Raw genomic sequence first — 25,588 nt, 5'->3', positions numbered from 1 at the left:
ACAGTAAGAAAATCAATATATTGATTTCAAAGAAAAACTATTCCATATATATAATTTCAACTAAGACTTACATATTGGTTTCTTATCTTAAAACAAACAATAAATTATATTCTAAAATACACCATGATAAAATGATTAACCTCCTAATCACAATGTCAAATTATTTATTGTAGTGCCTGCATAATTCATCGAGTATCGATAACCTTAGGGGTATCAGCAACATGTAAAGTACCAATCATATTGCGTGCATCCATTATGGAAGTCAATTGTGTCAACCGCTTCATCATTCTCCAATTCAGGATGTACAAAATTGCTGATAGAACAAAACCAAGTAAAACTAAAACCAAGAGGACGATGATGGGATGACACAATTTGTTCAAAACACCTGTAGCAGTTGGTGACCACCCAAAAAGAGTGTCCCACCACTTGTGTTCAGCATCTTTCCTTACTCTTTCCAGAACACGATGTATTCCTTTCACATTGTGGTGAACCGTAACTAAGGTCTTTTGTCCATCCTTTTTGATCTTTTCCAAAATTTCGATTAAATCCTGGTGAAGCAACAATTGCCTTACCAGAGTAAAGTTCATTCCAATTGGAGCAGGCACTAAACGATGAATCAAAGTGTAATTATACTGCAAAAGATAATATGAAGTAACTGGAGCTAAATAAGAAAAGTCACAACCTATAATCTCAGTAAAATTACATACACAAAAATTTGAATGATTCTTAGTATCCACTACTATGTTTTCTACAAGCATACTATCACAAGCAGTTCTCAAGCATACACATCCATTGCCTACATACACAAGCACTCTTTCAGAAGTGCCATTAGGATGGATTTCAAAATGACAGATATTCTGTTCTGTGTCTAAACAAATGTCTTGAGCTTTGATTGCATTACTTTCACAGATAAACCCTTGTTGTTCCCGGACAATACAATTTTCTAAACCAACAGTTTGCCATTTCCCACCAATCTGATGGGCCCATTCCCTCTGCTCTAAAGGATAGAGAACAGCTCCATCATGATTCAGCCCCAATGCAATGATAGGAAAGATTGAATGTACTGAAGCATTACGTATTGTCAACACAAAAGCTGTGGCTGTGTTTGTGGTGGGATCGTAGGTAAAATTTACCAAATTCCACCAAGATTGAAATTCCTTTTCAAAATCATTGGCATTGTCCCAGACTATTTCCCGAATCTCAGTGGGAAAGGTGCCTTCTTCACCCTCTCTGATAATTGATGCAGCAACTGACTTCATCCACAACTGGGCTTGAATACAGCTAAGAGCCAGAGAAACATTGTTTTGGGTAGCACTGAGTGCATCAATTATTAATTTGTGATCATCTACATTTACCCTTTCCCAATTTGGTAATATGTTTGATAGCAACCACTGTTGGGTTCCCAAAGCAGTTAAAGATGACCTCAGTGGTTGTTGTATTTTGCTCAAATCTTTAGTTGCAACAGCCAATTTATTCATCAATACTTCTGAATCAATACTATTCAAAATTCCTAGTCCTGATCCCACGACACCGGTTATATCTCTTGTCATCCGTTTGTGAAAAGAATTTCGCTTTCGCAACCAGGTTGTCCACCCCTCAAAGGAAGTTTGCAAAAAAGGTGAACAAGCTGGCTGAATCTCTGAGACATTGTTTTGCATTAGTAATTTAACTTGTTTGATAGACCATGCTGGATTAAATAGCATTTGTTGTTGGCCAGTTTTCCTGATTACATAGGGTCCAATTTCAGAAATTTTTGGAGTCAATCTAATTGATGGTTGTGTGGTAGGTAGTACAACCTGAACATTAAGCTCTCCCCAATATTTGGTATTGTTTTTACCACACACGACTTTGGAGGACAATTGTACAGCCGTTAAATTCAGCCAACAATCTTGATTCCGAGTTTCACAAGATATAACCTGGCCACGAGATCCGGCAACTTGACTGTGTACAGGCTCAGTGTGGGATCTGGTACTCAGTCTGCAGCGTATTGAAACATCATCATCTTGAGTTAACAGAAAAGAAGGGAAAACGTTAGTTTTACCATTCAGCACAAAAGGGGCATTTACACCATGGTATGTGATTATCACACTTAATATAGGCCTTGTTACAGCATTTATTTTAAATCTGTGAATTAAACCTGTAAATCCTGTTTGCCAGGTGCAGGTCACGTAAACAGGTCTGGTTAAGGTAAAATTGTACCAGCAGTCAGTGGGTTCACTTCTACAGAGCTTCGTGCTTTCGACATTGTTGGTGCTCGGATCTAGTGTGTAGTTTCCAATGTTCTTCTGACGGCAACACAATATGAGGGGATCATATTTGTCGCATTTCCAATCTTCTGTGGAACAAAGTTCTGCTGAAATATTAGAGTGCAAACTGCTTGTTAAATTCGGTTCAAGAAGGTTTCCGGCAATTGTAATGGTGGAGGCTTTTTCATAACGAGATTTTTCTATTTTCCTACATCCTATCTTAATTTCCTCCCCAATTGCTCCTGTTAGTATTCTAACCCAATCCTTTTGATCCCACTCCCAGTCACCCGGGCGGTACACTTCAGAGTTATGCAGTACTACAATTGCTAGATTTCGCTGATGGTCTCCAGGGTGATGTCCTATGGCATAGTTGCTGGTGACTGCTTCGGACCATGGCCACTCAGTCGAGTTTTGGCCATGATATTGCGGCAGGATGAAAAGAAGGATTAGTAGTGTTATCATGGCTTATTCAATTTTCATGTCCCTCGGAGTTCTTCTGTGAAAGTAAAAGAAACAACAGATTCTGCCACATTGGGGCAGGAGATTAAAATGAAGGAATTATCCAGCGTGTGTTTATCCGATGCTCCTTCCCCAGGGCATCAGATGCTACCCACGCATACTTGTTCAAGGGAACTTTCAGTATCAGTGGCACTTCCCCTACTGTGGGGAGGTCCACCAAAACCGGCTGACCAGGGTAGTGCGCTGGATTCTTAGAATCGTTTGGCCCCCATGGTGCAGGGATGATGTTAGGAGCTTTTGGGCAAAAGGCAGTGATTTTGGGACACCCATTCACCCCCCATCTATCATTTATAGTTTTGACAGCTTTCCATAATCGAACATCCCAATTCCCTTCATGTGGTTTCAGGAGTCGCTTAAGGAGACCATTGGTTCTTTCTACAATCCCGTTAGCTTGAGGGTAGTAAGGGGTGTGAAAGGTCCATTTAATTCCCTCATCCTTTGCCCAATCTTGCACAACTTTAGCAGTGAAGTGAGAACCATTATCAGATTGAATCTCTTGTGGTTTTGGAAAAGTTCCAAACCATCCCTGCAAAGCCTTAACAGTGTTGTCACCAGTGGCTCTGTTAAAAGCATCAGCCTGAACTAACCCGGACACAATTTCTACCCCTACCAGCACAAAGTGTTTACCTCTTGACTGTTTGAAAGGGCCGATATAATCGACTTGCCATGCATCCCAAAGTCCTTTGCCTGTTCTTAAATGCAAAGGGTCATCTTTCAGAGGGTGTCTTTCCAGCCGCTTGCGGCATTGCTCACAGGCTGATATACATGTTTTGCACATTTCTCTGGTAACGGGCCACCCTCGAGCAAAAGATTCTTTATACAGATCCTTTACACCTGTGTGTTGTCTTTTTACATGCAGCCACTCTAATAAGTGATCCCAGTCATCTGTAACAAGTTCCTCCTTTAGAGGACTTATTCTTGCCAGTTCATCAACTGCATTGTTCAGGTTACCAGCTAAATCTCCATTTGTTTGATGTGAAACCACCCAACCTACAGCAAAATTTCCTTGGGTTGCAATATTTAAAATTTCTTGCCATTTTTCCTTCTGCCATACTGGAATCCTATTTACTTCCCAATCATTTTGTTGCCAAAAGGAGAGCCACTCTGTGCATCCCTTAAACACAGCATAGGAGTCAGTGTAAATATAAACTACAGAGGCATTCTGTGCCTCTCACTTGAAAACGCTCCAAACAGCTATTAATTCACCCACTTGAGCACTACCTTCTCCTTCAGTAACTATTTGTTCACCTGAGGAAGTGTGGAGAGCTACTGCCCGGTACTTCCATACCTTCCCTTCTCGCTTGGCAGAAGCATCAGTGAACCAAGAGTTTGTTGATTTTTCGGGGGAGAAAGGAGGGGCTACCTTAATTACAGAAACAGGTTTTTTGTGGCCATCAGCCAAGCTCTCGGTTTCTTGTATGGCCAGATTTTTTATCGCTCCTTCAGTTATTGAAAAGATGTTACAGTAATGTTCGATCTGGGCATACCATTTTCTTACTGAAGCCCTCTCTGCCACCCCATCACGGGGGGGAGTCCCAGTAGTAACTGTTTTTATAACTTTAAAAGGGCCTCTCAGCACTATGGGTTGTTGTCGTGTAATTTTCTCCACTTCTATGAGAGCTATGCTGACCACAAACAGTCCCTTTTCCCAAGTGGTGTATCTCTTCTCAGCATCTTTAAAGCCACGGGAGAAAAACCCAACAGGTCTTGTAGGGCCTTCTGGACCCTGTTGTCATATGTGAACTGACAGTGCTGAAGCAGCAAACCCCCATTCTACTTGGAAAGGATCTGTGGGATGTATGGGACCCAGTGCTTGATAGGCTGTTGCTTCAAAGATTAATAATTGCAATGCCTCTTCTTGGGAAGGGGTCCATTCCCATTGCACCCCTTTTCTTAACAAATCATAAAGGGGTCTGGCAATTATTGAAAAATCTGGGATGTGTTTTCTCCAAAACACTAACAAGCCTAAAGCTTGTTGAAGTTCTTTCTTGGATTCAGGCATTTTAATCTGATCTAGAGTGGTTAGGGTATCAGGTGGGATACATGTCATACCTCCCTTCCACCAGATTCCCAAAAACTTCACTTCTTGTGATGGTTTCTGAATTTTTTCTGAGGGGATTTGTAAGTCAAGGCTTTCTAGGTGAGATATTATTTTTTGCTGAACCTCCCCCACTACTTCCTTTTCCTCTCCCCCCACAAGAATGTCATCAATGTATTGATAAACAGCTATATCCTCAGGTTTGGATATTTTCTAATTCTTGTGCCAAAACATGGTGTGCTAAGGTGAGAGAGTGTTTGTACCCTTGTGGTAATCTGGTGAAGGTGTATTGCTGACCGTCCCAAGTAAAAGCAAAACGGTCCATGTCCTCTGGCTGTATAGGTATCATAAAGAACATGTCTTTGACATCTATAGTTGCCATGAATGGGTGAGCTTTTTCTTGAATTGATATTATTAATTCAGCTAAATTTGGAACCGCTGCAGTGAGGGGATCTGTGTTGGCATTTAGCCTGCGAAAGTCAATGGTAAGTCTCCATTTTCCATTAGGTTTCCGGACTGGCCACACTGGAGAGTTAAAAGGGGAATGAGTGTTAACTATTACCCCTTGATCTCGTAAATCCTGAATTACAGTTTTGATGCCTTCCTTGGCACCAGAAGGGAGAGGATATTGTTTAACGTTAGTGATTTTGCTGTGTGGCAGGGAAGGTGCCATTTGGAGCAAGTTAATGTTAAGACGTGATGTGCCAAAAGACCACAATAGGCCATCCTGATCTTCCCACTGCCTTCCAGCCAGAACATCCATGCCCAACAAATCATTTGGGATATCTCCAAGCACTACTTTGATAGTTAATTGTTCTTCCTCTCCAGGTAATAAAATTTTTACAAAAGCTATTTTCATAGCTTCTGAAGTTCCCAAAGCATTCAGGACACAGTATCTTTTCTTTACTGGAACACTTCCACATTTTTGGGCAGTTGCATTTGTTAATGCAGAAATTTGGGCTCCAGTGTCTATTACAAAAGTGACTAGTGTTCGCTTGGGACCAACTATTGCTGTTATTAATAAATCTCCAGTTTGTCGATTGCGGGTGAGCTGTCTAAGATATATCCAATTGCCCCCCCCCATCTCTATGCTCACCTTCAATTAGAGACAGGGGTTCAAGTTTCCCTGCTTTTGAAAATGTTTCAATTCCATTGCTAAACTTTGGGGTTGTTTCTGCTCCCTGTCCAGAGCTTGGGAGTGATTTTGCTTTGACCCACTGCTCAGAAACTGTGATTGTTTCTGTTCACTGTCCAGAACCTGTGAGTGATGTTGCTTTGGCCCACTACCCAGATATTGTGCATAAGGTTGTGTTGGCTCACTGCCTGGAGTAGGTTGAGGGGAAGGTGGAGCGCTTGGTACAATGGGGCTGGATTCCTGCCACCAAGAAACCAGTTTACTTAATTTTTCAAATGGTAGGTTATTCATTAACCCCTTTGGTATCCCCTTTTTCAGCCCCAAGTTCCACCAATACTGTCGGCTAGAAATTTGCCCACCCTTTTCTGTTTTCATGTTAGGAGGGGCAATGTGCCTAACACCCTTTGTTCTTTCTAGCTTTTCCTCTGGGGTTTTTACAGGACCATATTTCCTATTATAGTTTAGTAACTCTTCTGCAACTTCATGTCCAAATTTTGTGATTTCCAGCAGCTAAATTGAGTTGTGAGTTTGTATGTGGTGAAGGATTCGTGTACGGAGAAAACCCAGGATCAACAGATCTACTTTTATTATTTGGGTTTTCCAGAAGCCTGTCCAGTCTTTCTATTGGGCTTATGGCAGCTATCGTTTTCTGGAGAAGGATAGCAGTGGGTTTAAGCGATTCTGGAAGGCCACGAATTAAAGGAGTCATAATTTCAGCCTTCACGGGTAGCAACATTGGTGATTCAGAACCAGCAATTAATTTTCTTTCATGAATCAGTTGTAGACAAGCTGCCTTATGAATGTTTTCTAGAATTTGGTCTGGGGAGCTGGTTAGAGCTACAGGATCTCCCCTTTCCAGGGGGTTAAGTCCCCCTGCCCAATATGCAGCTCGCTGTGTTAGGGACCATGGGTTGCGGTTATCTCCTGTTGTTAAGAAAACACCATGTCCCCAGTAACCACTTGCTTCTTGTTCAGATAATCGAATTTGATCTCCCCCTGTGAGAGACACTCGAAATACGTATTCTGTCTCTGACTCGTGAGGGAGACGCCCGTACTCCTTTTTTAACTTAGCCAATTCAGTAGCAGTGTACGGGATTTCTTTAGTGGTTATATGTGGATCAAGATCTTCATCATTGATATAGTTATATTCTGTTTTAATCAAAGGTCTTATTTGGGAGCAACAGTTTTCACCACAATTTTTTCCAAATGTAATTCTGCTTGAGGATATATGTGATTTATCTGAGGAGTTTCTTTTTCCAACGACTCCTTAAAGGAATCAGCAGACTGTGAATTTTTGGCACACTCCTCACTCAGAGCAGTTCATAAGAAATGAATTTCATTTTGCAAACTTTCAACTAAATTTTGTAGGGATTGTATAATTACATTCTCTTCCTGCCTTCGTCTCGTGTGAGCCTCTACAGCCAACGTAAGGCAAGCTCCCAGTACAGAACAAATTATGGTTTTATTACGGCCAAATTTGAACTTTGCCTCATGTTGCAGGGAGCAAATTCTATCAGTTACATTTTCCAGGTTGAACCAATTATTTTGAGCCCATTCTTCCCCAGCTGGGGAGGGCATTGTGTTTTGCTAACAAAGCAATGAATGCAGCTTTATCTTTTATACTAGGGTTTTCAGAGTGTTCACTCATGTTAGTGTGTGTGAAGGGTTCAGTACCACTACAGGGAGGTAAGACTCCTTCGCGTCCCTGTATGGATGAAGAGACCAAATCTGCTTGGGAGGCACCCCTTTATGTTAAAATTCAAGTTGTCTCTTTACTACACCAAGCAGTCAAAATTCATCAAAAACACATAACAGTACACAGAACCACTACAGGGAGGTAAAACTCACACTACATCAGACGCAGCCAACGCTGCGTTCCCCCCTGCCGTGGTTGGAGAGACCAAATCTGCTTGGGAGGCACACCTTTATGTTAAAATTCAGACTCACCGCTACACCAAGCAGTCAAAATTCATCAAAAACACATAACAGTACACAGAACCACTACAGGGAGGTAAAACTCAGTCACACTACATCAGACGCAGCCAACGCTGCGTTCCCCCCTGCCGTGGGTGGAGAGACCAAATCTGCTTGGGAGGCACCCCTTTATGTTAAAATTCAGGTTGTCTCTCCGCTACACCAAGCAGTCAGCATATAAAAAAAAAACAAAACAGTAAGTCCCACCTTTTGTACTCAAAGATCCCGTGTAAAATTCTGAAGACAGAGCCCTCAAATGAGTGTAGGGGTGCTTTTCACCTGGGCGTGTGCAGTTTGCGAGAAATTCGAGTCGCCTCCCTTGCTTTCTAGACACTGCTCACCAGCGTGGCAGGCTAGGTGCGGCTGAAGCGAAACGTCCTTCCCCTGATACAGACTGCACAACAACCTGCAACCCCTTCTGTCTCTCAGAATCCTGTCCGTGACGCCAATTTATGTCACGATCCGCAAGGTGGGATTCGTGATGTGGTTCTTTTAGCTGGTCTTAGAGTACAAAAGATTATCAGCAAACCAAGGACTTAAACAAGAAAACACAGTTTATTGAGTGCTCATCAGCACTAATATGCGATAGAGGGAAAGAAAAGAGAAAGCAAAGTATAGGGAAAAGAGAGTAAGGGGATTATAGCTACCAACGTCGAAGTCCACTCAGCCATCCAACGACGCAGAGTGTTCTGTCCGTTGGGGAGATCTCAAAGGAAGGTAAGTTTGGGGTATAATTTTATAGTCTTTTGCATAGCGAGGGGCGCAGGGCCAAAACCAGATGAGATTGATGATCATTGTGATGAAATTCCATTGCGCAGGAAGCAGGTGTAGGGTACAGAGCGATCCATGTCTTGCAAGTCTTTGCTCACCAGCAGGAACAAGGACAAGGTGTTGTGGAAAACCCATTGCACAGGGTACCAGGCACAAACCTCTGCTCACCAGCAGGAATGAGAGCCATGAGTCATGGAAAACCCGTTGCGCAGGTTACCAAGCCTCTGCTCACCAACAGGAACGAGAGCAGTGTACCGTGCAACCTCCTGCAAACAATCACTGAGCAAACATCCATCTCAGCTAGGCCCAAACCCCCAAACCAAGTCCCTTGTGATATTCAGGGTCTCAGTCTCTGTCCTTGAGACGGTTGTGAGACAGATGAGGGAATCTTCGGACCGTCTCTTACAACCTGATTCTAAGACTTGCAAATCAGGTCCTCGTACGATGGCATAGCCTGTTTTCCTCCTTCCTTCTATTACTCTGGAGGACCCATCCACAAACAGCTTTTCTCCGCTTTCTAATTCCTCTTCTTCCAAATCAGGTCTAATTTTGGTTTGTTCCTCAATTGTAATTCTACAGTCATGTGTCAAAGGTTCGCCTTCAGGTTCTCCATACAAAAATGCAGCTGGGTTTTGTAAAGTAGTGGTTTCTAATATTAAGTTTGGGGCCTCAACTAAAATTCCTTCATATTTTAGAAGTCTAGCATCTGAAATCCACTTATCCGCCTTTTGTTGTAACACACCCCGAATGTTATGGGGGGACATTACCTTCAAATTGCTATTAAAGGTGATTTTCCTAGCTTCCTCCACCAGTAGGGCACATCCTGCTACTACTTGCAGACAAGTTGGCCAGCCCTTACTCACGGGGTCCAAGATCTTTGATAGATACCCTATCGGCTTCTTTCTCCCTGCCCACTCCTGAGTCAGGACTCCGAAGGCAATTCCATTTTCCACATTTACAAACAAATAAAAGGGTCTTTTCAAATCTGGAAGACTCAAGACAGGAGCATGAATTAAACTTTCTTGTAGCTCCCGGAATTTTTCTGTGTCTTCTGAACTCATTTCATTAATCCCTCCTGTGTCAATTTATGATATAAAAATTTAACTTTGCTGCTATAGTTTTCAATCCACTGTCTACAGTACCCTGTTAACCCCAAGATTTCATGTATCTGCCTTTTATTTTTGGGAACCGGTAGTGACAGAATTCCTTCTATCCCTTCAGGGTCTATCTTTTTCTCCCCGTTTTTAAGGTAATGGCCTAAATATTTTACTTCTTCTTCTACAAATTGGAGTTTTGCCTTGGATACTTTCAATCCCTTTAAACCCAGGAAATTTAACAACTTAATACTCTCTCTCCTTACATCTTCCTCCTCTTTCCCAGCTAAAAGCAAATCATCTACATATTGTATCAAGGTCACTCCTGGGTCTGTCTGATAATCCTGTAAAATCTGCTCCAATGCCTGCCCAAACAAACTGGGGGATTCTGTGAATCCCTGGGGGAATACTGTCCATCTCAGTTGTTGTCTCCTCCCCGTATCTGGATCTTCCCATTCAAATGCGAAATAATCTCGGCTAGTCTCATCAAAGGGGCAGGCCCAGAATGAATCTTTTAAATCTGTAACACTGTACCACAAACTGTCGCGTCCCGGCTTGCTTAGTAATGTGTACGGGTTTGCAACTATGGGGAACCGTGCTACTGTGCGTTTATTAATTTCTCTTAAATCTTGTACCAAGCGATAAGTCCCATCTGGCTTCTTTACTGGCAGTATGGGTGTGTTAAAAGGTGACATACATGGTTCTAATAGTCCCTTACTTAAGAGTCTGTCAATTTCTGGTTTCAACCCTCTTTGTCCCTCAAGTGACAAGGGATATTGTTTTATTCTAACTGGGATTTCTGGGTTCTTAATAGTGACTGAGAATGGGGTTATCCTCAACTGTCCCACACTCTCAGGTGTATACCACACTTCTGGGTTTATTTTGTCTTCATCTTCCACTCTTAAAGGGCATAGCTTTATCTTCACCTCCTTATCAACTATATCTAAATGTATTCCTAATTCAATAATTAAATCCCGTCCCAACAAATTATAATCTGCTTCTGGTACTAATCAAAAATTTCCCAACCCAATTTTTGACTCTGATTCTATCACCACATCTTTAATAGCCCCCACTTCAAAGGGTTCCCCCTTTGCCCCCACTACCGTGGCAGTTTCTTTGGATATACTACATCCTTTAGGTAAAAACTGAATGGTTGATCTCTCAGCTCCAGTATCTACCAAGAATGTTATTTCTTGGTGCTGGGGACCCACTTTTAACTTTATCAAGGGCTCTTTCTGGTGTTTTCGGGTCCCCAGAATAAGGAGCCCCTGAGCCCCCTAGTCTTCTTTGAACATCTTTTCATCCTGGATCCTCACCCTACATTCTCTCTTAAAGTGTCCTTTCTTTCCACAATAAAAACAAACCTTAGTGTTCTGTCTTTCATTTGAATCTCTGATCGGTCTCTGTTGTTTCACTTTCCAGGTTTGATCTCTACTCTCTCTCACAGCAGCCACCATCATCTTAATTTGCCGATTCTGAGCCTCCTCTTCTCTCCTAACATACACTTTTTGTGCCTCCCGCAAAAGCTCATCCAAACCTCTGTCTTGCCACCCATCCAATTTTTCTATCTTCCGCCGAATATCCTCCCAGGCTTTTGCCACAAATTGTGCTTTAAGCAGTGCTTGCCCCAATTGGGTGTCTGGATCCATTCCAGAATATAGTTGAAAATTCTTTCTTAGTCTTTCTAACCATTCCGTAGGAGTTTCGTCTTTCTTTTGCCTCTCATTGAATGCTTTATTTATATTATGACCTCTCGGGACTGCCTCCCTAATTCCTTGAATTATAATAGTCCTCAAATCCTGCATATTTATTCTGTGCGCTGGATTTTGGTCATCCCAATGGGGATTTTGGAGGGGCCACTTTACATCTGCCAGTGGTCCCTGGACATGCTGAGCATCCCAAATGCGCATTCCTTCCCTTCTAATCATGTTTTTCTCTTCTGCCGTAAATAAAATATTCAGGATAGATTGTAATTCCTCCCATGTGTACATATTGGGTCCTAAGAATTGATCAACTCTTTCTGCAACCCCCAATGGATCTTCCAACAAATGCCCCATTTCCTTTTTGAAGTCTCTAACATCCCCCGAACTAAGGGGGACAGATATAAACCCTATTCCAGCTTGAGGGCCACCCATTGGCATCTCTCTTAATGGGAATAGGTTCTCCTGGTTCCTTCTGGATCTATTCCTGGTAACAGGCCCCACATCTGGCATGTCTAAATCCTCCTCCTCGGGGTTTGGGTGGTGGTGGTGGTACAAATGGAGTGGGGGGGATTATCAAAGCATCTTCTTTTTGGGGTTTCTTTTTCTTTCCCTTCTCCTCCCCTGAGTTCTCTGTCAGCTCAAATATAAAAACCTCGGGATTTACTACCCAGATCTCTGCATAAGCACTTTCCTCTGAGCTAAAGAGGATCTTTGTATTTACCCAGGAGTTTAATTTTTGTTTAACCCAATCTTCGGTTGATCCAAATATAGGCCAAAATACATTCTTTGAAATTTCCTTTCCTCCCCATACTTCTACAAAATAGTGATTCATTTTTGCCCTGTCTTTATTTTCTGTTCCCGGGAAATGCTTCCAATTATCTAGTATAAAACCCAACGGACTATCTCTAGGTACCGGTGGGAGTTTAATAGATACAGGGTGCTTGCTCTTCCCCTGCCCCATTCTTCCGGAGTGCCTTCAAATCACACAGCCTCTTTCACTTCCCCTGGTTCGTGGCCCACGCCCTCGCGGGCCAATGGGAACCGCACTACTGAGGGTCCGCACTCGCTTGGGGAATCTGGCTACCAGTCCCCCTCTCACACACACACCACTTCGCCACACTCCGGGATCCTGACCCCAACCGAACGGTTCCCGTAATACTCACGCGTCCCGCGGCTTCGTCCGGACTCTGTGCACAGATTTTAAGGGGTCGACCAGTCTCCCTTTTGCTACTTGCCTTAAATTTAGGTTCGTCGGTGCAACCGAGGCAGAAACCGGTCCTCCGGGCCACTAAATATTAGCGGGGCGCCCCCCTGGCAGTGCCGAGAATCTGCCCTACAGATTGCATCCGAGTCACGGGCACCAAATTTGTTATGAATTCCCTCAAGAGAGTGATCTGGTTCAATCAGAGAAAAGTTTTATTAATTACAGCAAGCAAGCAATAAGCAATAGATCAGCGCTGGGTGACAGGGGAGCAGGAGAATTCCCGCTCCACGGAACTGCCGCGCCGCTGGTTTCCGTACTCCCCCTTTTAACCCGGCTTCCGGGTTACGTGTCCTTTCTCTGGCGTCTCTGCGCATGTGTCTCCGGTTGCTAGGGGGTCTTTTTTCTGCCTTCTGGTGGTCGCGGGATGAAGATCATAGGTCTTCCTCAGTCTTATCCTTTTGACCTTTCTTCACTGTTTTTTGTTAAGGCTTATCTTTGGTGACTTTCTGGAATTCAAGAAAGCTCGCAAGGCCATTAGTGATTTATGCAAGCGTCAGTGGCAACCTTCAACCTCATCCTGATTCCACAAAACATAGTTTTGCAAAGCATCATAGCTACATGTTTAGGCGAACAAAAGGGTCTCTTGCTTATCACACTGATGCTGACTAAGAATCAATTTCATAATACTCCTACAATCTGCAGGCAACAAAATCTGTGTAGCCCACAAATAATCAATCCTTTGTCTAACCGGTTCACTGGTCACTCCAAACTGACTGACTGTAGATCGCAACTGTGCTAACCACTTCCAATCTAAAGCTGTCATTTGAGCTTGTATTCCTCCCCGTTGAATCGATGCAAAGGTTACGGGACATGCTACTTCCAATACAGCATCTGCTATTTCTTGATCACCCTCTTGCAAAATATTCCGTGCCAATGCAGCCCATGTCTCCCTTCTTTCCCGTGCAATAGCCTCACCTAACTCATGCCCTACCTCAGGATTTCTCATAGGGGAGGGTGGTAACGGTGCCGAAGTCTCCGTTCCAGAAGCAAGGTTAGTAGGTGAAGGTATTGAAGATGGCACAAAAGGATTAGTAGCTGCAGCAGGGGTCAGTGACGGCGCGGGGCGAGTCAAAATTACTGTATTCGTAGCGGGTGGCAATGGACATTCATTCATTCCCTCTAATGATCTATTTTTTGACATAGCTGCAGATGCCTTTGTGGCAGCTGCCTCTTCAGCCTGATACTGCAAAAGAACATTATGAACTGTCTGCCACAGTTTTCCCATTTTTTTAGCAGTTCTATCATCATTTAAAACAGCTTCCCACAATTTATCTCCAAATTTTTGCCACTCACTTAATTCATGGACTGTATGGGGATTCTGAAAACAACCCCGGGCATACCCATAAGCAAGAAGTCCAGGAAGCTCCTTGCACAAATCAAAATCTTTAACCTGTCGCTTTTCTAAAAAGCAGGTAAATAAATCATACGCTGCTTGCCTTTCCATCTTACCGTCAGCGCGCGCTGTTGCAGCCCCTACAAAGTTTCAGCGGCACCTTACAGCAGGACTCTTCTATAAGGACGCCTGGGGCGCGGCAACGTTGCTTTTTGACCAGGACTCTCCTGTGAGGTTGCCTGGAACACGGCACAGCTGTTGCGTTTGGCCGTCCTTGCTGCGGAGGACCCGTCCCCTGACACCAACTCCCTTGGCTGACTCCAACTCCTTTTTAAGGTCCCAAAGATCCCAAAGGTCCCAAAGGTCCCTGCTGTTTGGGCACCTTGATGAGTTCGGCGGAAGAAATGCAGCACTCAATATGAATGATCAGCAAGTCTCATTTATTGGTAACTCTAAAACCACTTATATAGCATCAATAATTAGGCTCATACCTAGTGCAAAAGCAAGCTCGTTATTGGATATTTTCATTTAAGGTCAACTCCACCTAATTCCACATTCCTGTGATCGCTCACCTATGCTGAATTCACATTCTTCTGATCACAGCGTCCTGTTCTCAGTTAACAGTTATCACTAAGGTCTTCCTGACTTTGCAACATCTCACACTAACCGAACTCTACTGTCTAATTCTTTCCCAGCTAACTGCTGCATGGGAACATGACCTTTGCTAGCTAGCCATTGCTCTCTACAGTTCTAACAATGTAATGCTGGGATTTGATACAGTTGCCCCTCAAATACCCCAGGTAAAGGGAGCTGAGTGCTTCGATTCCACAGAAACCATGAGACAGTATCAAGACAAGTATGCTGCTATGAAGGAGCACTCTTTTTTTTCTGCCATGGAGAGAGAGGACTTGCACGTGGAGGAGACCGTGGTGTTCCTGCACAGGGACTCACCCCTGACCAGAATCATGTGTGACAGGGAGCAGGAGGGCTCTGATGGCAGGGAGCCAGGTGAGGGCAAAGCAGCCCCTCTCACAGCCTGGCCCAGGGGCTGTCGGGGTGGCCAGCGTGAGGCCCAGAGCAGAGGCCAAAGGAGGCAGGAGCTGCTCAGCCAGGCCAGGGCTGGGAGCCTCCTTCCTCCTCAAGTGGGGCCCAGCTGGGCCAGGGGGCAGCTGTTGGGAGCCCCGTGCCCGCAATGGCCGCTGTTCTCCAAGGCCTCCAGCCCTGCCCATCAGGCAGGCACGCAGGCAGGGACAGAGCAGCTCTTGGGGCCGATGCTGTGGGCTGAGAGCCCCACAGAGCTGCTCATGCCCGCTGCCATTCGCTCTGTCCCCTGCAGCATGCCTGCTGTGTCGCCGTGCAGAAGCTGACCCCTGTGCTTCTCCAGGCCCTGGCAAGTGCCCCTGTGCTGCTCCTGTGCTGTCCAGGGCACCCACGGGCGTTGCTCGCGCCTGAGAGCGACCACAACTAGCGGGGAGTGTGACAGCTCTGCTGCTCTGGGCTCGGCTGTCAGGCCAAGCCCCTGGGGCTGGGGGCAGTGTCCTTTTGGGCTTGGCAGAGCCCGTAGGCTTCTGGAGGGCTGGGGGCCCTGCTCTGGCCCAGCCTGGCCCAGGCCTGGGAGGCCTTTGACATTGCTGATTGCCCTCACAGCCACCAAAGCTGAGCCAGAGCTCAGTGGCCCCAGCCTGACCGGACAGTCCGGACTGGAGCCTTCCCGTGGCTCTCCGGAACCCGAGAGCATCAGCGCCAGATCAGAAACACTGCCTAACCGGGTTTGTCAATATGTTTTCCTGTTAGATCCCTTAAAGGATTTAAAAGGTAAGGTTGTTTGGCAGCTTCTTCAAGGAACAAATATGACACGATTCTTTTCAAGAAAGGGTTTATTAGTTTGGGTTCAGTTTCCCTATGGAATTCTTATGCTTCCTTAGACGATCCAGAAATTAATGAAAATCTAACATATTCCTAGGAGAAGTTTTTGAATCCACTACTTGCAGAAGTCTCTAGAGTCACTGTTTCTCTTAAACACTTCCCTTACATCTAGTTAGCTAGCTGCTCCTGTAACAGAGAGAGATGCAGTGGTTTACTTGGCTGGACATCACAACATCATGTTACACACACCAGTATACCAACACCCATTTGTTCCCTGACAGTTCCAAAGCTTCAGGCTCTTCTGGAGGTCCTGAATTAATTTTGCATGCACATCCATAGCCGTGTTCCCTCCCCATGCTCAGCATTCAGCCACAGCTACCAGGGAACAGATGTTCCATACTCACCTCAAGCAATAAATCTACATATGTCTTCCCAACCCACTTTCTCTTCACTGAGCTCTACAGATCTACAAAAAATAACTTTAGGCCCTGTGCACAAAAGAAAACACAACACCAATCAATAGGGTTCAACTCTTCTGATTCGGCTGCTGCTCCCAACAATCATGAATGAACAACACGATAAAGTCAGAAGCTCTATCCTCCACTCCCTCCTATTCTCTTGCCCCCCACCACATGTTGGCTCCAGCAGAAATGTTCCCTACTGCAGCCTGGTGTACTAAGAAAAATGAAAGGCAGCAGCTGTCTCCCTGAACATGCTGAAATCTAAATTGCAGTGAAACAGCAGCTCTTGCATTAAATGCTCAGCAGCAGGATCCCACAGCTGGCCCCAGAAGCGCTGCCTGCCAGGGGCTGAGATCTCCATTCTGACACACCCTGCAAATCAGACGGGCTGGAAGATTGCAGGGCAGTAACTGTATGAACACAGCCATACATTTCATCCGCGTTATCTAGCAAGTCTCAAGAAACAAACGTCATTTAAGCCTGTCTTGAGACTATATTCTACAAAATAGAACAAGCAATTGTTTTGGTGGCCTGTGTAATTTTTGGGGGCTGTGTATGGTTTTTTTTGTTGTTGTTGTCTTTGTTTTTAAATCGAAAATTCACTGGCTTCAGAAGAGCAAGCCCCAGATTCATTAGGATGAAGAACCGCACGGACGTATGTGGCTGACAAGAACACTCGGCATGTCTAACAGTAACACCAGAAAGACAGGAAAAAGTTAAAGGAGATAGACTTACCTGAAAGGATCCCAAATGTCTCGCTAACCTGTCTAGTGACTATTTTTCTGCTAAGCTCTAAACGTTCCTATAGCTATGAGGTAATTATCTGAAAGAAAGGAAAGGCAGAAAGCTGCTCAGCCTTTATTTTTTACCAGGACTGTCTCATGGGATTCTACCACAACTTTGACCACAAGAAAGGATGGCAAATTTTGACTACAGAGCATTCATAACCAGGCAGCATTTTTTCTTCCTTACTCAAGTCCAGTAAGGGTTTAAAAGGGAAAAATATACAAAAGGGGACTGAGGAAGTTGTGTCATACCTCTTAGGCGTGCGTCATCTATGGAGAAGAAGAAAACTCTAGCACTTTCTGTGCGTGGTAGAGAAAGAACCCTAGACAAGTACAAAGGGGTTTTAGCATCCTAAAAGGTCCTATCAAATCCCATGGGCACGAGTTAGAGCTGTAGTGCCTCAGAGAAATGGGATACACGGAAGAGCTTTACTGCATAGTATGCAAATAAAGCCTTCTATAAAAAGACCCCACGTTTGACACAAAAACTGACTGTGTCTTTGCCTTGTGGCCAAACTCAGTTTGGGGTTGGCCAAACCAAAACAACCCAGTCCATTTCTTGTGCTCAGCTTCTCTCTCTTCACATTCAACTTCACATCCAATGGGCTGCTGGGACTCTGGACTCCACACAGCACCAGTGGTTTTCCAAGATGACTTTCCTTGCTCAGAGGTGTGCAGTGTCAGTTTCCCATTTCCTCAGTGCTGCCACTAATATTCCCACAGCATCCAACTACTACAGCCAAGTAGACAACAAATACAAATGGAACTTGCCTTTCTTGGTGCTTTGCAATTTCTGACATCTCCGGCTCATCAGCACCCTCAGAAGTGATGTCTTGGAAATGTGAATCATCTTGCCACGTGACTTTTTCCGGTTTTATCGTTCCAAGTATGTGAGGCCCTGCAAAACCAGCAGCAAAAGAGAAAGAAAGCCCAAACCAGATTATTTCTCTGCTTGCCAGGAAAAATTCCTTCTTTCAAGTGAAATATTTATACCGGGAAAGACAGATTTAGGAAGGACAGAATCTTCTCCTCCCTGATTTCCTGAGCTGTAGCTCTGCTCCAGGATCTTCCACTTTCTTCTAGGCATCTCCTATGTATTCTTAAATATTTATCATTGCATCCAGAAGACAGTGAATAGCTCCTGAATACAGCACAAGTGTGGTGGGCTTGTTGCTTTGTGTTGTTGCATTTTAGTATTTTGGATAACTCGGCACGGCTTCCTTTCATTCCTACCTGACTGTGACTTGATTAAATATTCCTTCATCTTCATTTCATAAGGCCTCACTTTATCTGAGGTTAGGACACCCCAATGATCCTTCAGTGTCATTCAGTTTCCTTTTTCTGAAGGTCCAGGAATAGAATTTGGTAACTAACAGAATGTTCATGGAGCTTGGGGTCAACTCCAGGATTTTGCTCCTCCCTCTACCTTAACACCCATTTTCCTTAAAATCCTCTTGGGCTCTAGGTAACTTGGTATGACTGCTGTGTCACCTTTTTCCTTGTTTGAGAAGTTTAGGGCACAACAAGAAGCTTTTTCACCACTCTGCAAAAATCCCAATGCCTTCTCAAGGCGTGCACCTCGAAATTCCTGAGATGCAAGCAGGAGTTACCTCTCATTAATCTCCCACAACCTTGGCAAGTAGAAATGAAGATCAAAATACTTCAGCATAGTTACTAACTTCTGCTGCTGAAAATCCTCTGGATTTAATCCTCTGGATTAAAATCCTCTGACCTTCTTCACACCATATTGCTCTACAGTGCCTGCCAGAAGCTGTTCCTTAGAAATGGCTCCGTTAGGAGGGTTCTGCTGTTACCTTCTTTGATGCCCAACTCCTCTGTGTCTTCAAAGAAGGAAAACTTGAAAGCACTCGACTCCTGAGTTCCGTCGTTTTCAGGCAAAGGTCCCAGACGTTCGTCTGGGGCAGAGTCCTGCGCATCCTCTTGGTCCCAGGCTATTTCCACAGTCTTTTCTGGTTTGACCTTTGAAGGTCCAAGCAAGTCTTTTAAATCAGCAGCAGTGTCGCAGTCGATTTCTCCAGACACTTGAGGCAGTGTCTCACTCTCTTCCTTCTCCCTCTGCGTTACTGAAGAAAGGTTTTACTGAAATGAGATTGATCAAGGATAGCAACACAGCCCACGGCCTTTTCAAAGACAGCTTCCCTAAGAGCCACCTTGCTCGTCATGTCTCCCTAAACGTATCCAAGCCATTAAGGACTGGTTCACTTTCAAGGGGAAGCAGTGGGGAAATATCTGTCTAAAGGCAGCAATGAGTGTCCTTTTTAATTAGCTATGTCCTCAGGTGGCTTTTCCCTTCACAATACATGGTAACATAGAAATCAAGGATCATAGAAATGCCAAGAGCTAATCTGGGTTTTCCACAGACCTGCAAATCTCAAGGTCCCTGTACTGACCCTTCTCACCTTCACTTACAGCCACCAACAGAGGGACTAGAAAGAGAAGATGACACTACGTGCTGCTGTTAGAGGTCCGAGTTGAGGCCCGACGTGGCTGGCGGGAGCGGTTGCTCCAGCGCGACGTCCCCGACGGTGTCCCCCTGCGCCTGGGCCTCTCAGCGCTGGCTGCTGTCCTCCTGCTCCCGTCCTGCCGACTCCTGGACCGGACAGGTCGGTTTGAGGCCCGGCGTTGCAGGCGGGAGCGGCTGCGTCTGGGGGACGTCCCCGAGGATGTCTCCCTTTGCCTGCGCCTCTCAGCATTTGCTGCTGTCCTCCTGTTCCTGTCCTGGAGACCGCTGGGCTGGACAGGTCGATTCGAGACTTGACGTGGTAGTCGGGAGCGGCTGCGTCTGGGGGCTGCCTGCGATGGTGCCTCCCTTTGCCTGGGCCTCTCTGCCCTCGATGTTGTGCTGCTGCTCCTGTCTCGGCGACTCCTTGACCGGGCAGGTGGACTCTGGGCCTGAGCTTCCTGGCGGGATCGGCTGAGTCTGGGGGCTGCCCGCGATGGTGTCTGCCTTTGCCTGGGCCTCTCTGTCCTTGATGTTGTCCTGCTGCTCTGGTCACAGTGACTCCTTGACCAGACAGGTGGACTTAAGGCCCGAGCTTGACAGCAGGGGCAGCTGCATCTGGGGGAAGCCTGCGATGGTGTGTCCCTGGGCCTGGGCCTCTCAGCCCTTGGTCTTGTCTCGCTGCTCCTGTCACGGCGACTCCGTGACCGGACGGGTCTATCTGGGGCCCGACTCTGCTGGCGAGAGCGGCTTCGCCTGCGGTCAGGCCCAGCACGCCTGGAATGGACCCTGTCCTCAGGGCCCATGGAGCTGCTGTGTCTTGGCCTTGATGTGCTTGGGCTGCTGCTGTCTGCCAAGGATGAGGCTGCACGCTGGGGGCTGCTGTGACTGCTGGCCTCTGGAGATGGAGAACGGGGAGCCAGAGCTGATGACACCGGGCTGCTGGTGGGGCTGATGGCCTCAGATTCTGAGAGGCCCTGAGAAGATTCCAGTCCTGACTGTCCGGTCAGGCTGGGGCCATTGAGCTCCGGCTCATCCCTGGCACCTGTAAGAGCAAACAAGAATGTCCGAGGCCTGCCAGGCCTGGAGCAGGCCATGCCCGACCAGAGCACTGCCCCCAGCCCTCCAGGAGCCCATGGGCTTTGCCATGCCCAGCCTGGGCACTGGCCCCAGCCCAGGGACACCCGCCTGCTTTGCCTCATACCCGTGCCGAGACCAGCACAGCTCTCACACTCCCAGTGGGTTGTCCTCACTGTCAGGCCAGAGCAGCGCCTGTGGGTGCCCTCAGCAGCACAGGAGGAGCACAAGAGCAGCTCCCAGGGCCTGGGAAAACAAACGGGTTGATAGCACTGAAGACAAAGTGTCCCAGCATGGGATTGTGCAGCCCAGCACCACCGGCTCCTTCTGCTTTGAGCCCTTCCTGAGACACAGGTTCCCTGCAGAGCCCCGGGTGCAGCTTCCCAACTCACCCCTCTTCCTCTGCCTCCTCCCTGCCTCCTGGGTAAAGGCATTCCCTGGCATTGCACCTGCTGTGCCTCTCTCCTAGATCCGCAAAGGCATTGTTGTCTTCCCATGTTGGCCCTCTGATGGAGAAAGGAAAAGCTGATGTGTTTCTTCTGCCCTGCCCTCACGGAGGTAACAGGGTGACCCTGCTCTTCCTCCAATGCTTTTCCAAGTCCCCTGAGAAGCGCAAGTCCAGACTCCCTGGATGGGGCAGGGCTTGGACTGCTGGGGCAGGGCCTGGCACAGCACGGCACTTGCACCCTCCTGCCTTGTGAGCCCCGCAGAAGGACACCAACCTGATGGGGGTGCGGATCCCCATGCGGAACATCTCCACAAGGAATTCCTCACTATCTCTGCAGAGGGGGCAGCTGAAGTGCAAAAGACCAGCGCGCATGGCCTGTCCCTGCAGGGCAAACAGAAGCAGTGTGAGCCAGGCCCTGGTGCTGCTGAGCACCTGCTGTGTCCCAGGCCTGAGGGCATGGCTCCCACCTGGAGGCAGTCCCTGTGGAACCAGGCTCTTTTGCACGTCGGGCACACGATGGTCTTGAAGGTCATTCTGTCCTCCACTGGCTCCATGCAGATGGGGCATTCGGTGCCCGGCTCTGGAGTCACCTGCACCATCTGCACTGGACGGTGTCCAGGGCAGAAGGACCTGGGGACAAAGGGATAGGCCTAATGAGAAAGTCTCGGTCCTTCCCCAAGGGTGGCCAGAAGGGGAGAGGAGCTACCTGTATGGGGCAATGTACTGCGTGACACAGCCGCCCTCCTTGGCACAGGGCAGGTGGAACCATCTGTTGCAGCCTTCCTTGCAGCACAGGATGGTGGCCCCGCTCTGGCCGCAGACGCAGCAGTGCTGGAATGAGCCAGGCAGCCCCATCAGCGGCAGCCTGGGGACCTCCCCAGGCCGCCCCAGGGCTGCAGGCAGGGAGCAGGATGGGGCCGCTGCTGGCGCTCAGCCCACAGAGCCAGCTGGTGAGGGGAGCTCCTGTGCCAGCGGCTCCACGGAGCTGCTGGGAGCCAGACTTTGTCCCACAGCCGGCTGCATGGCCGGCCTTCCTTGCTGGGGCTCTGGGCTAAGCTCTGGCCAGCCTCTCCTGGCACAAATCTCCCTGCTCTTTTGCCAGGCCCTCACCTTCCATGCCGCCCGCCTGACTGCAAGCTGGATATCTGGAAGGAGGAAACCCAGGAGTCCAACACATTTTTTTGCTTGCCGGAAAAGCAGCGTGGCAAAATACTGCAGAAAATGGGAAGAGCTGATGAGGACAGGGTGGCAGGGACTGCCCCTTGCAGTGCTGGAGGGAGTGCCCGGAGCCACTCACCAGGCAGAAGATGTGGGCATAGAGCCCGTATTTCTCCTGTTTGTCGCCGCAGGTGTCCGGGTCAGCCTCTGAACGGCGACACAGCAGGCATGCTGCAGGGGACAGACACAATGGCAGCCGGCGTCAGCAGCTCTGTGGAGCTCTCAGCCCGCAGCATCGGCCCCAAGGGCTGCTCTGTCCCTGCCTGCGTGCCTGCCTGATGGGCAGGGCTGGAGGCCTTGGAGAGCAGCGGCCATTGCGGGCACGGGGCTCCCAACAGCTGCCCCCTGGCCCAGCTGGGCCCCACTTGAGGAGGAAGGAGGCTGCCAGCCCTGGCCTGGCTGAGCAGCTCCTGCCTCCTTTGGCCTCTGCTCTGGGCCCCACGCTGGCCACCCCGACAGCCCCTGGGCCAGGCTGTGAGAGGGGCTGCTTTGCCCTCACCTTGCTCTCTGCCATCAGAGCCCTCCTGCTCCCTGTCGCACATGGCGGCTGTCAGCTCTGAGTCCCTGTCCAGGAACGCCGCTGTCTCCGCCAGGTGCTGGTCCTCTCTCTGTGGGAGGAAGAAAAGTGATGGGAGTTTGGAGAACAGGCCCAGAGCTACGAGGGTGCTACTCCCTGGTCAGCCCTGCGTGAGCCCTGCTCCTGTCCGCCTTCTGCTCCCGTCGTCGCGCTGAGGAACACCGCCGTCTCCTCTGGATATTCCTGCGCTGATTCTGGGAAGGGAGAGGCAGGTGAGCCTGCAGCACAGGCCCAGAGGCCCGAGGTGTGGGGCCCCTCTGGTCCCTGGGCAGCTGCTTCCCTGTCTTACCTTCTCCTCCCGTTGCCAGGTCGCACTGACACACGGCCTGAGCCCAGCCTTCCCTTTTGGGGCTTTGGTCGCACGCGTCACAATGGCCACTCTGACGTCAGCATCATGCTCCCAAGATTCAAGCAGCCATGGCCTCACATGACCGGTAGCCACTTGCGGCCACCCCCTTGGCAACCGAGGTTCTGACATGGTTCCAAGCCTTTGGTCAGCGCGGAACCAGGGCAGAGACTCCTGCAGCAAGTGCAGGGTCCAATCCCAGGCTCCAGGGCAGCCATCGAGGGTGGCACTGTAGGCACAAAGGTGCTGTTCAGGCATGGCCACCCCAGGGCTCCTGCCCCTGGCAGTCGGTTGCCCAGAGAGCTTGTGCAGAGTCTCTTGCAATGCACAGATTCCAAACCTGCTCTTGGTGCACCGACATGTTCCTCTAGACCTCTCGGCAATAAACTGAGATGAACCTGATTTCATGCCCGTGCTGATCACTGTTGGGAACAGGAGATAAAGCTGGGGACCACGTCAGCTGCCTCCCAACCGCAATTCGCCTGTCATCTAATAATCTAATAACTTTGACATTTTGTATTAAAAATTTAGTATTAAGTATTAGTATTAAGCTCCCGAGAAACATCATCTTTTACACTGACTCAGTGGAAACCCAGAGAATTCCTTGGGAGTTTTCTGTGTACGTCTGACTGGAGAGGTTTCAACCGTCCTTGTCTCGGTAGTCCAAACCAGGAGGATGTTTTTCCCACAGTAAAGGAACGTTGCTAGTTTGGTCCATGTTTTCCTTCTAGCAAATATATTGAAAAAACACCGCTTCCCTAAGCACTGCCTTGCTTTTCATGTTTCCCTAAAAGTATCCAGGCCCATGAAGGAGTGGTTACCTTTCAAGGGCAATGTCTAGGTTGACTGTATGACACTGTCTCCCCTGTCATCTGCTCTATGCCCGGACATGGGTCCTGCAGCTTTAAGCTAGGCCCAGGGGATGGGGGGAAACCAGGGGTGTTCTTTTGGCTGTCTGTTCAAACACAGGTTCTCCTCCACTCTCAGCATTGATTCTTTCCCAGCAGAGATAGGGGGAGTTAAATTCTTGCTTGTAGCTAGCTTCAGTTTTGCCAGCTGAGGCAAGAAGTTGCTCAGGACTGCATAGAGCTTCCCTGCACACCCTTCATTTCCCTTTATTATGGTAAACCACCGCAATAACCTGATCAGAGATAGCCCTTTAAGGACTTTAAACGGATTGCGGCAGTTCGGCCAGCATCTTGGCTGGATCCCATGTGAGATCTTGCTTCCCTTTTCTTTTAGCCCTCTGTCTCGCCCGTCGATTCGGTTGCTTCGAACCATGGGGTGTTCCATCTTCTCGGCAGCAGGGATAACTTTCAAGGAAAGACCCTTTTTCTCGAGACTGCCGTTTTAAGAATTGCTCCCAATTTTTATTTTTTACCCCTGGGATATCACACCTGACTTTTGTCAGTGTTTTGCAACAACGTATTGCAATTATTTCAATAATATATGGTAAAGGGGTATTAGGATGATAACAATAATTTTCCGGATTTATCCCAAAAGCATAAATCTCCCACCATCGATCAGATCCTTTTTCAAATTGTCCTGTTTGCACACCTTCCTGTAATGCAATCTCAGTCAAATTTCTTTCAAACTTGTAACACTCTGTGCAAATCCCTCTTGGCGATCGACCCCACTTAGAATGTGTCTACCACTTTTCTTTACACACTTTACAAATGGAACATACTAAAGGATAACATTCACAATTTGGTACTGTACACAAGATTTGCATGTGAGAGTTCATCAGGGTCTCATCTCTATGTTGATGGTAGAGAGCGAGAAGTATCTGCTGAATTTTCTGGATCAGCTGAAGGTAAATCACTGGGATCAGCAGGTTTAGTCCATCGACTCGGCACCCAGACAGGCTGTGTGTTGGTAGACACACAAAGATAACCACGTCCCTGTCGTGGTTTTAAACTAATAACTAAGAAAATTACTTACTTCTTGCTGTGAGATATGGATTAGAACAAGAGCAAAATAGGCATACAACTTAAAAGGGAAAAAAAAGAAAGTTTATTGACAAACCACAATAATAAGAACACCAGAATAAACTTCCAGAACAACCTTTCCATCCCCTATCTACCTGTCGTTCCGATTGGGAACGGCTAGAAAGAACGACACTGGACTCTCAAGGGAGTAACAACACGAGAATTCCTTAGTTTATTGCTTCAGCTCTCTCTTATAGACAGATACGTGGAAAGTACAGAAAAGAAACTCTTATTGGCTAACAAAGTGCTACATTACCATCATTGGTCAGGGGCACTCTGCCCCC

At 47.3% G+C, this 25,588-nt stretch overlaps 3 protein-coding genes across 4 annotated transcripts; all 3 read right to left on the bottom strand.

Annotated features, from left to right (window-relative positions):
- Window positions 1-134: 134 nt before the first annotated feature.
- LOC147645678 (uncharacterized) lies at window positions 135-2,245 on the bottom strand. Its single transcript, XM_086874345.1, has 2 exons — window positions 2,200-2,245; window positions 135-2,002 (listed from the first exon to the last, which is right to left on the bottom strand). The coding sequence occupies exons 1-2, from the start codon at window positions 2,243-2,245 to the stop codon at window positions 186-188; spliced, it is 1,863 nt and encodes a 620-aa protein (XP_086730471.1). The 3' UTR covers window positions 135-185.
- Window positions 2,246-6,419: 4,174 nt separating this feature from the next.
- LOC147645677 (uncharacterized) lies at window positions 6,420-7,205 on the bottom strand (the record flags this gene model as incomplete). The annotated part of the gene is made up of 1 exon (XM_086874342.1): window positions 6,420-7,205. A coding segment is annotated over one exon (786 nt), but the record flags the coding sequence as incomplete, so codon positions are not given.
- An 8,734-nt stretch (window positions 7,206-15,939) lies between these two features.
- LOC147645676 (uncharacterized) lies at window positions 15,940-23,624 on the bottom strand. Of its 2 annotated transcripts, none has more exons than XM_086874340.1 (16): window positions 23,260-23,624; window positions 22,893-23,164; window positions 22,473-22,564; window positions 22,286-22,387; window positions 21,882-22,006; window positions 21,643-21,805; window positions 21,450-21,556; window positions 21,120-21,233; window positions 20,855-20,973; window positions 19,610-20,695; window positions 19,004-19,289; window positions 17,961-18,087; window positions 17,442-17,512; window positions 17,140-17,227; window positions 16,348-16,431; window positions 15,940-16,129 (listed from the first exon to the last, which is right to left on the bottom strand). In XM_086874340.1, exons 2-10 carry the CDS (start codon window positions 22,933-22,935, stop codon window positions 19,656-19,658), a joined length of 1,905 nt encoding a protein of 634 aa, XP_086730466.1. In that variant the 5' UTR covers window positions 22,936-23,164; window positions 23,260-23,624; the 3' UTR covers window positions 15,940-16,129; window positions 16,348-16,431; window positions 17,140-17,227; window positions 17,442-17,512; window positions 17,961-18,087; window positions 19,004-19,289; window positions 19,610-19,655. The 2 variants fall into 2 exon arrangements, with proteins under 2 accessions (XP_086730466.1, XP_086730467.1); XM_086874341.1 differs by having other exon boundaries at window positions 19,004-19,273.
- Window positions 23,625-25,588: the final 1,964 nt, after the last annotated feature.

This window comes from Cyanistes caeruleus, unplaced genomic scaffold, assembly GCF_971803275.1.
Source record: "Cyanistes caeruleus unplaced genomic scaffold, bCyaCae1.hap1.1 HAP1_SCAFFOLD_194, whole genome shotgun sequence".
NCBI classification, from domain to species: domain Eukaryota; kingdom Metazoa; phylum Chordata; class Aves; order Passeriformes; family Paridae; genus Cyanistes; species Cyanistes caeruleus.
Note: the sequence above shows the minus strand (reverse complement) of the source record. Positions and strands in the feature narration are given on the sequence as shown.

Coding starts and splice junctions, on each gene's coding strand:
- LOC147645678 (XM_086874345.1), bottom strand. CDS start 2,245: ATGTCGAAAGCACGAAGCTCTGTAGAAGTGAACCCACTGACTGCTG. Junction 2,003..2,199: donor AGTGAACCCACTGACTGCTG/GTACAATTTTAC, acceptor TGTTAACTCAAG/ATGATGATGTTTCAATACGC.
- LOC147645676 (XM_086874340.1), bottom strand. CDS start 22,935: ATGTGCGACAGGGAGCAGGAGGGCTCTGATGGCAGAGAGCAAG. Junction 22,565..22,892: donor CTCTGATGGCAGAGAGCAAG/GTGAGGGCAAAG, acceptor TGTCCCCTGCAG/CATGCCTGCTGTGTCGCCGT. Junction 20,974..21,119: donor GAGGAGGCAGAGGAAGAGGG/GTGAGTTGGGAA, acceptor TTGTTTTCCCAG/GCCCTGGGAGCTGCTCTTGT.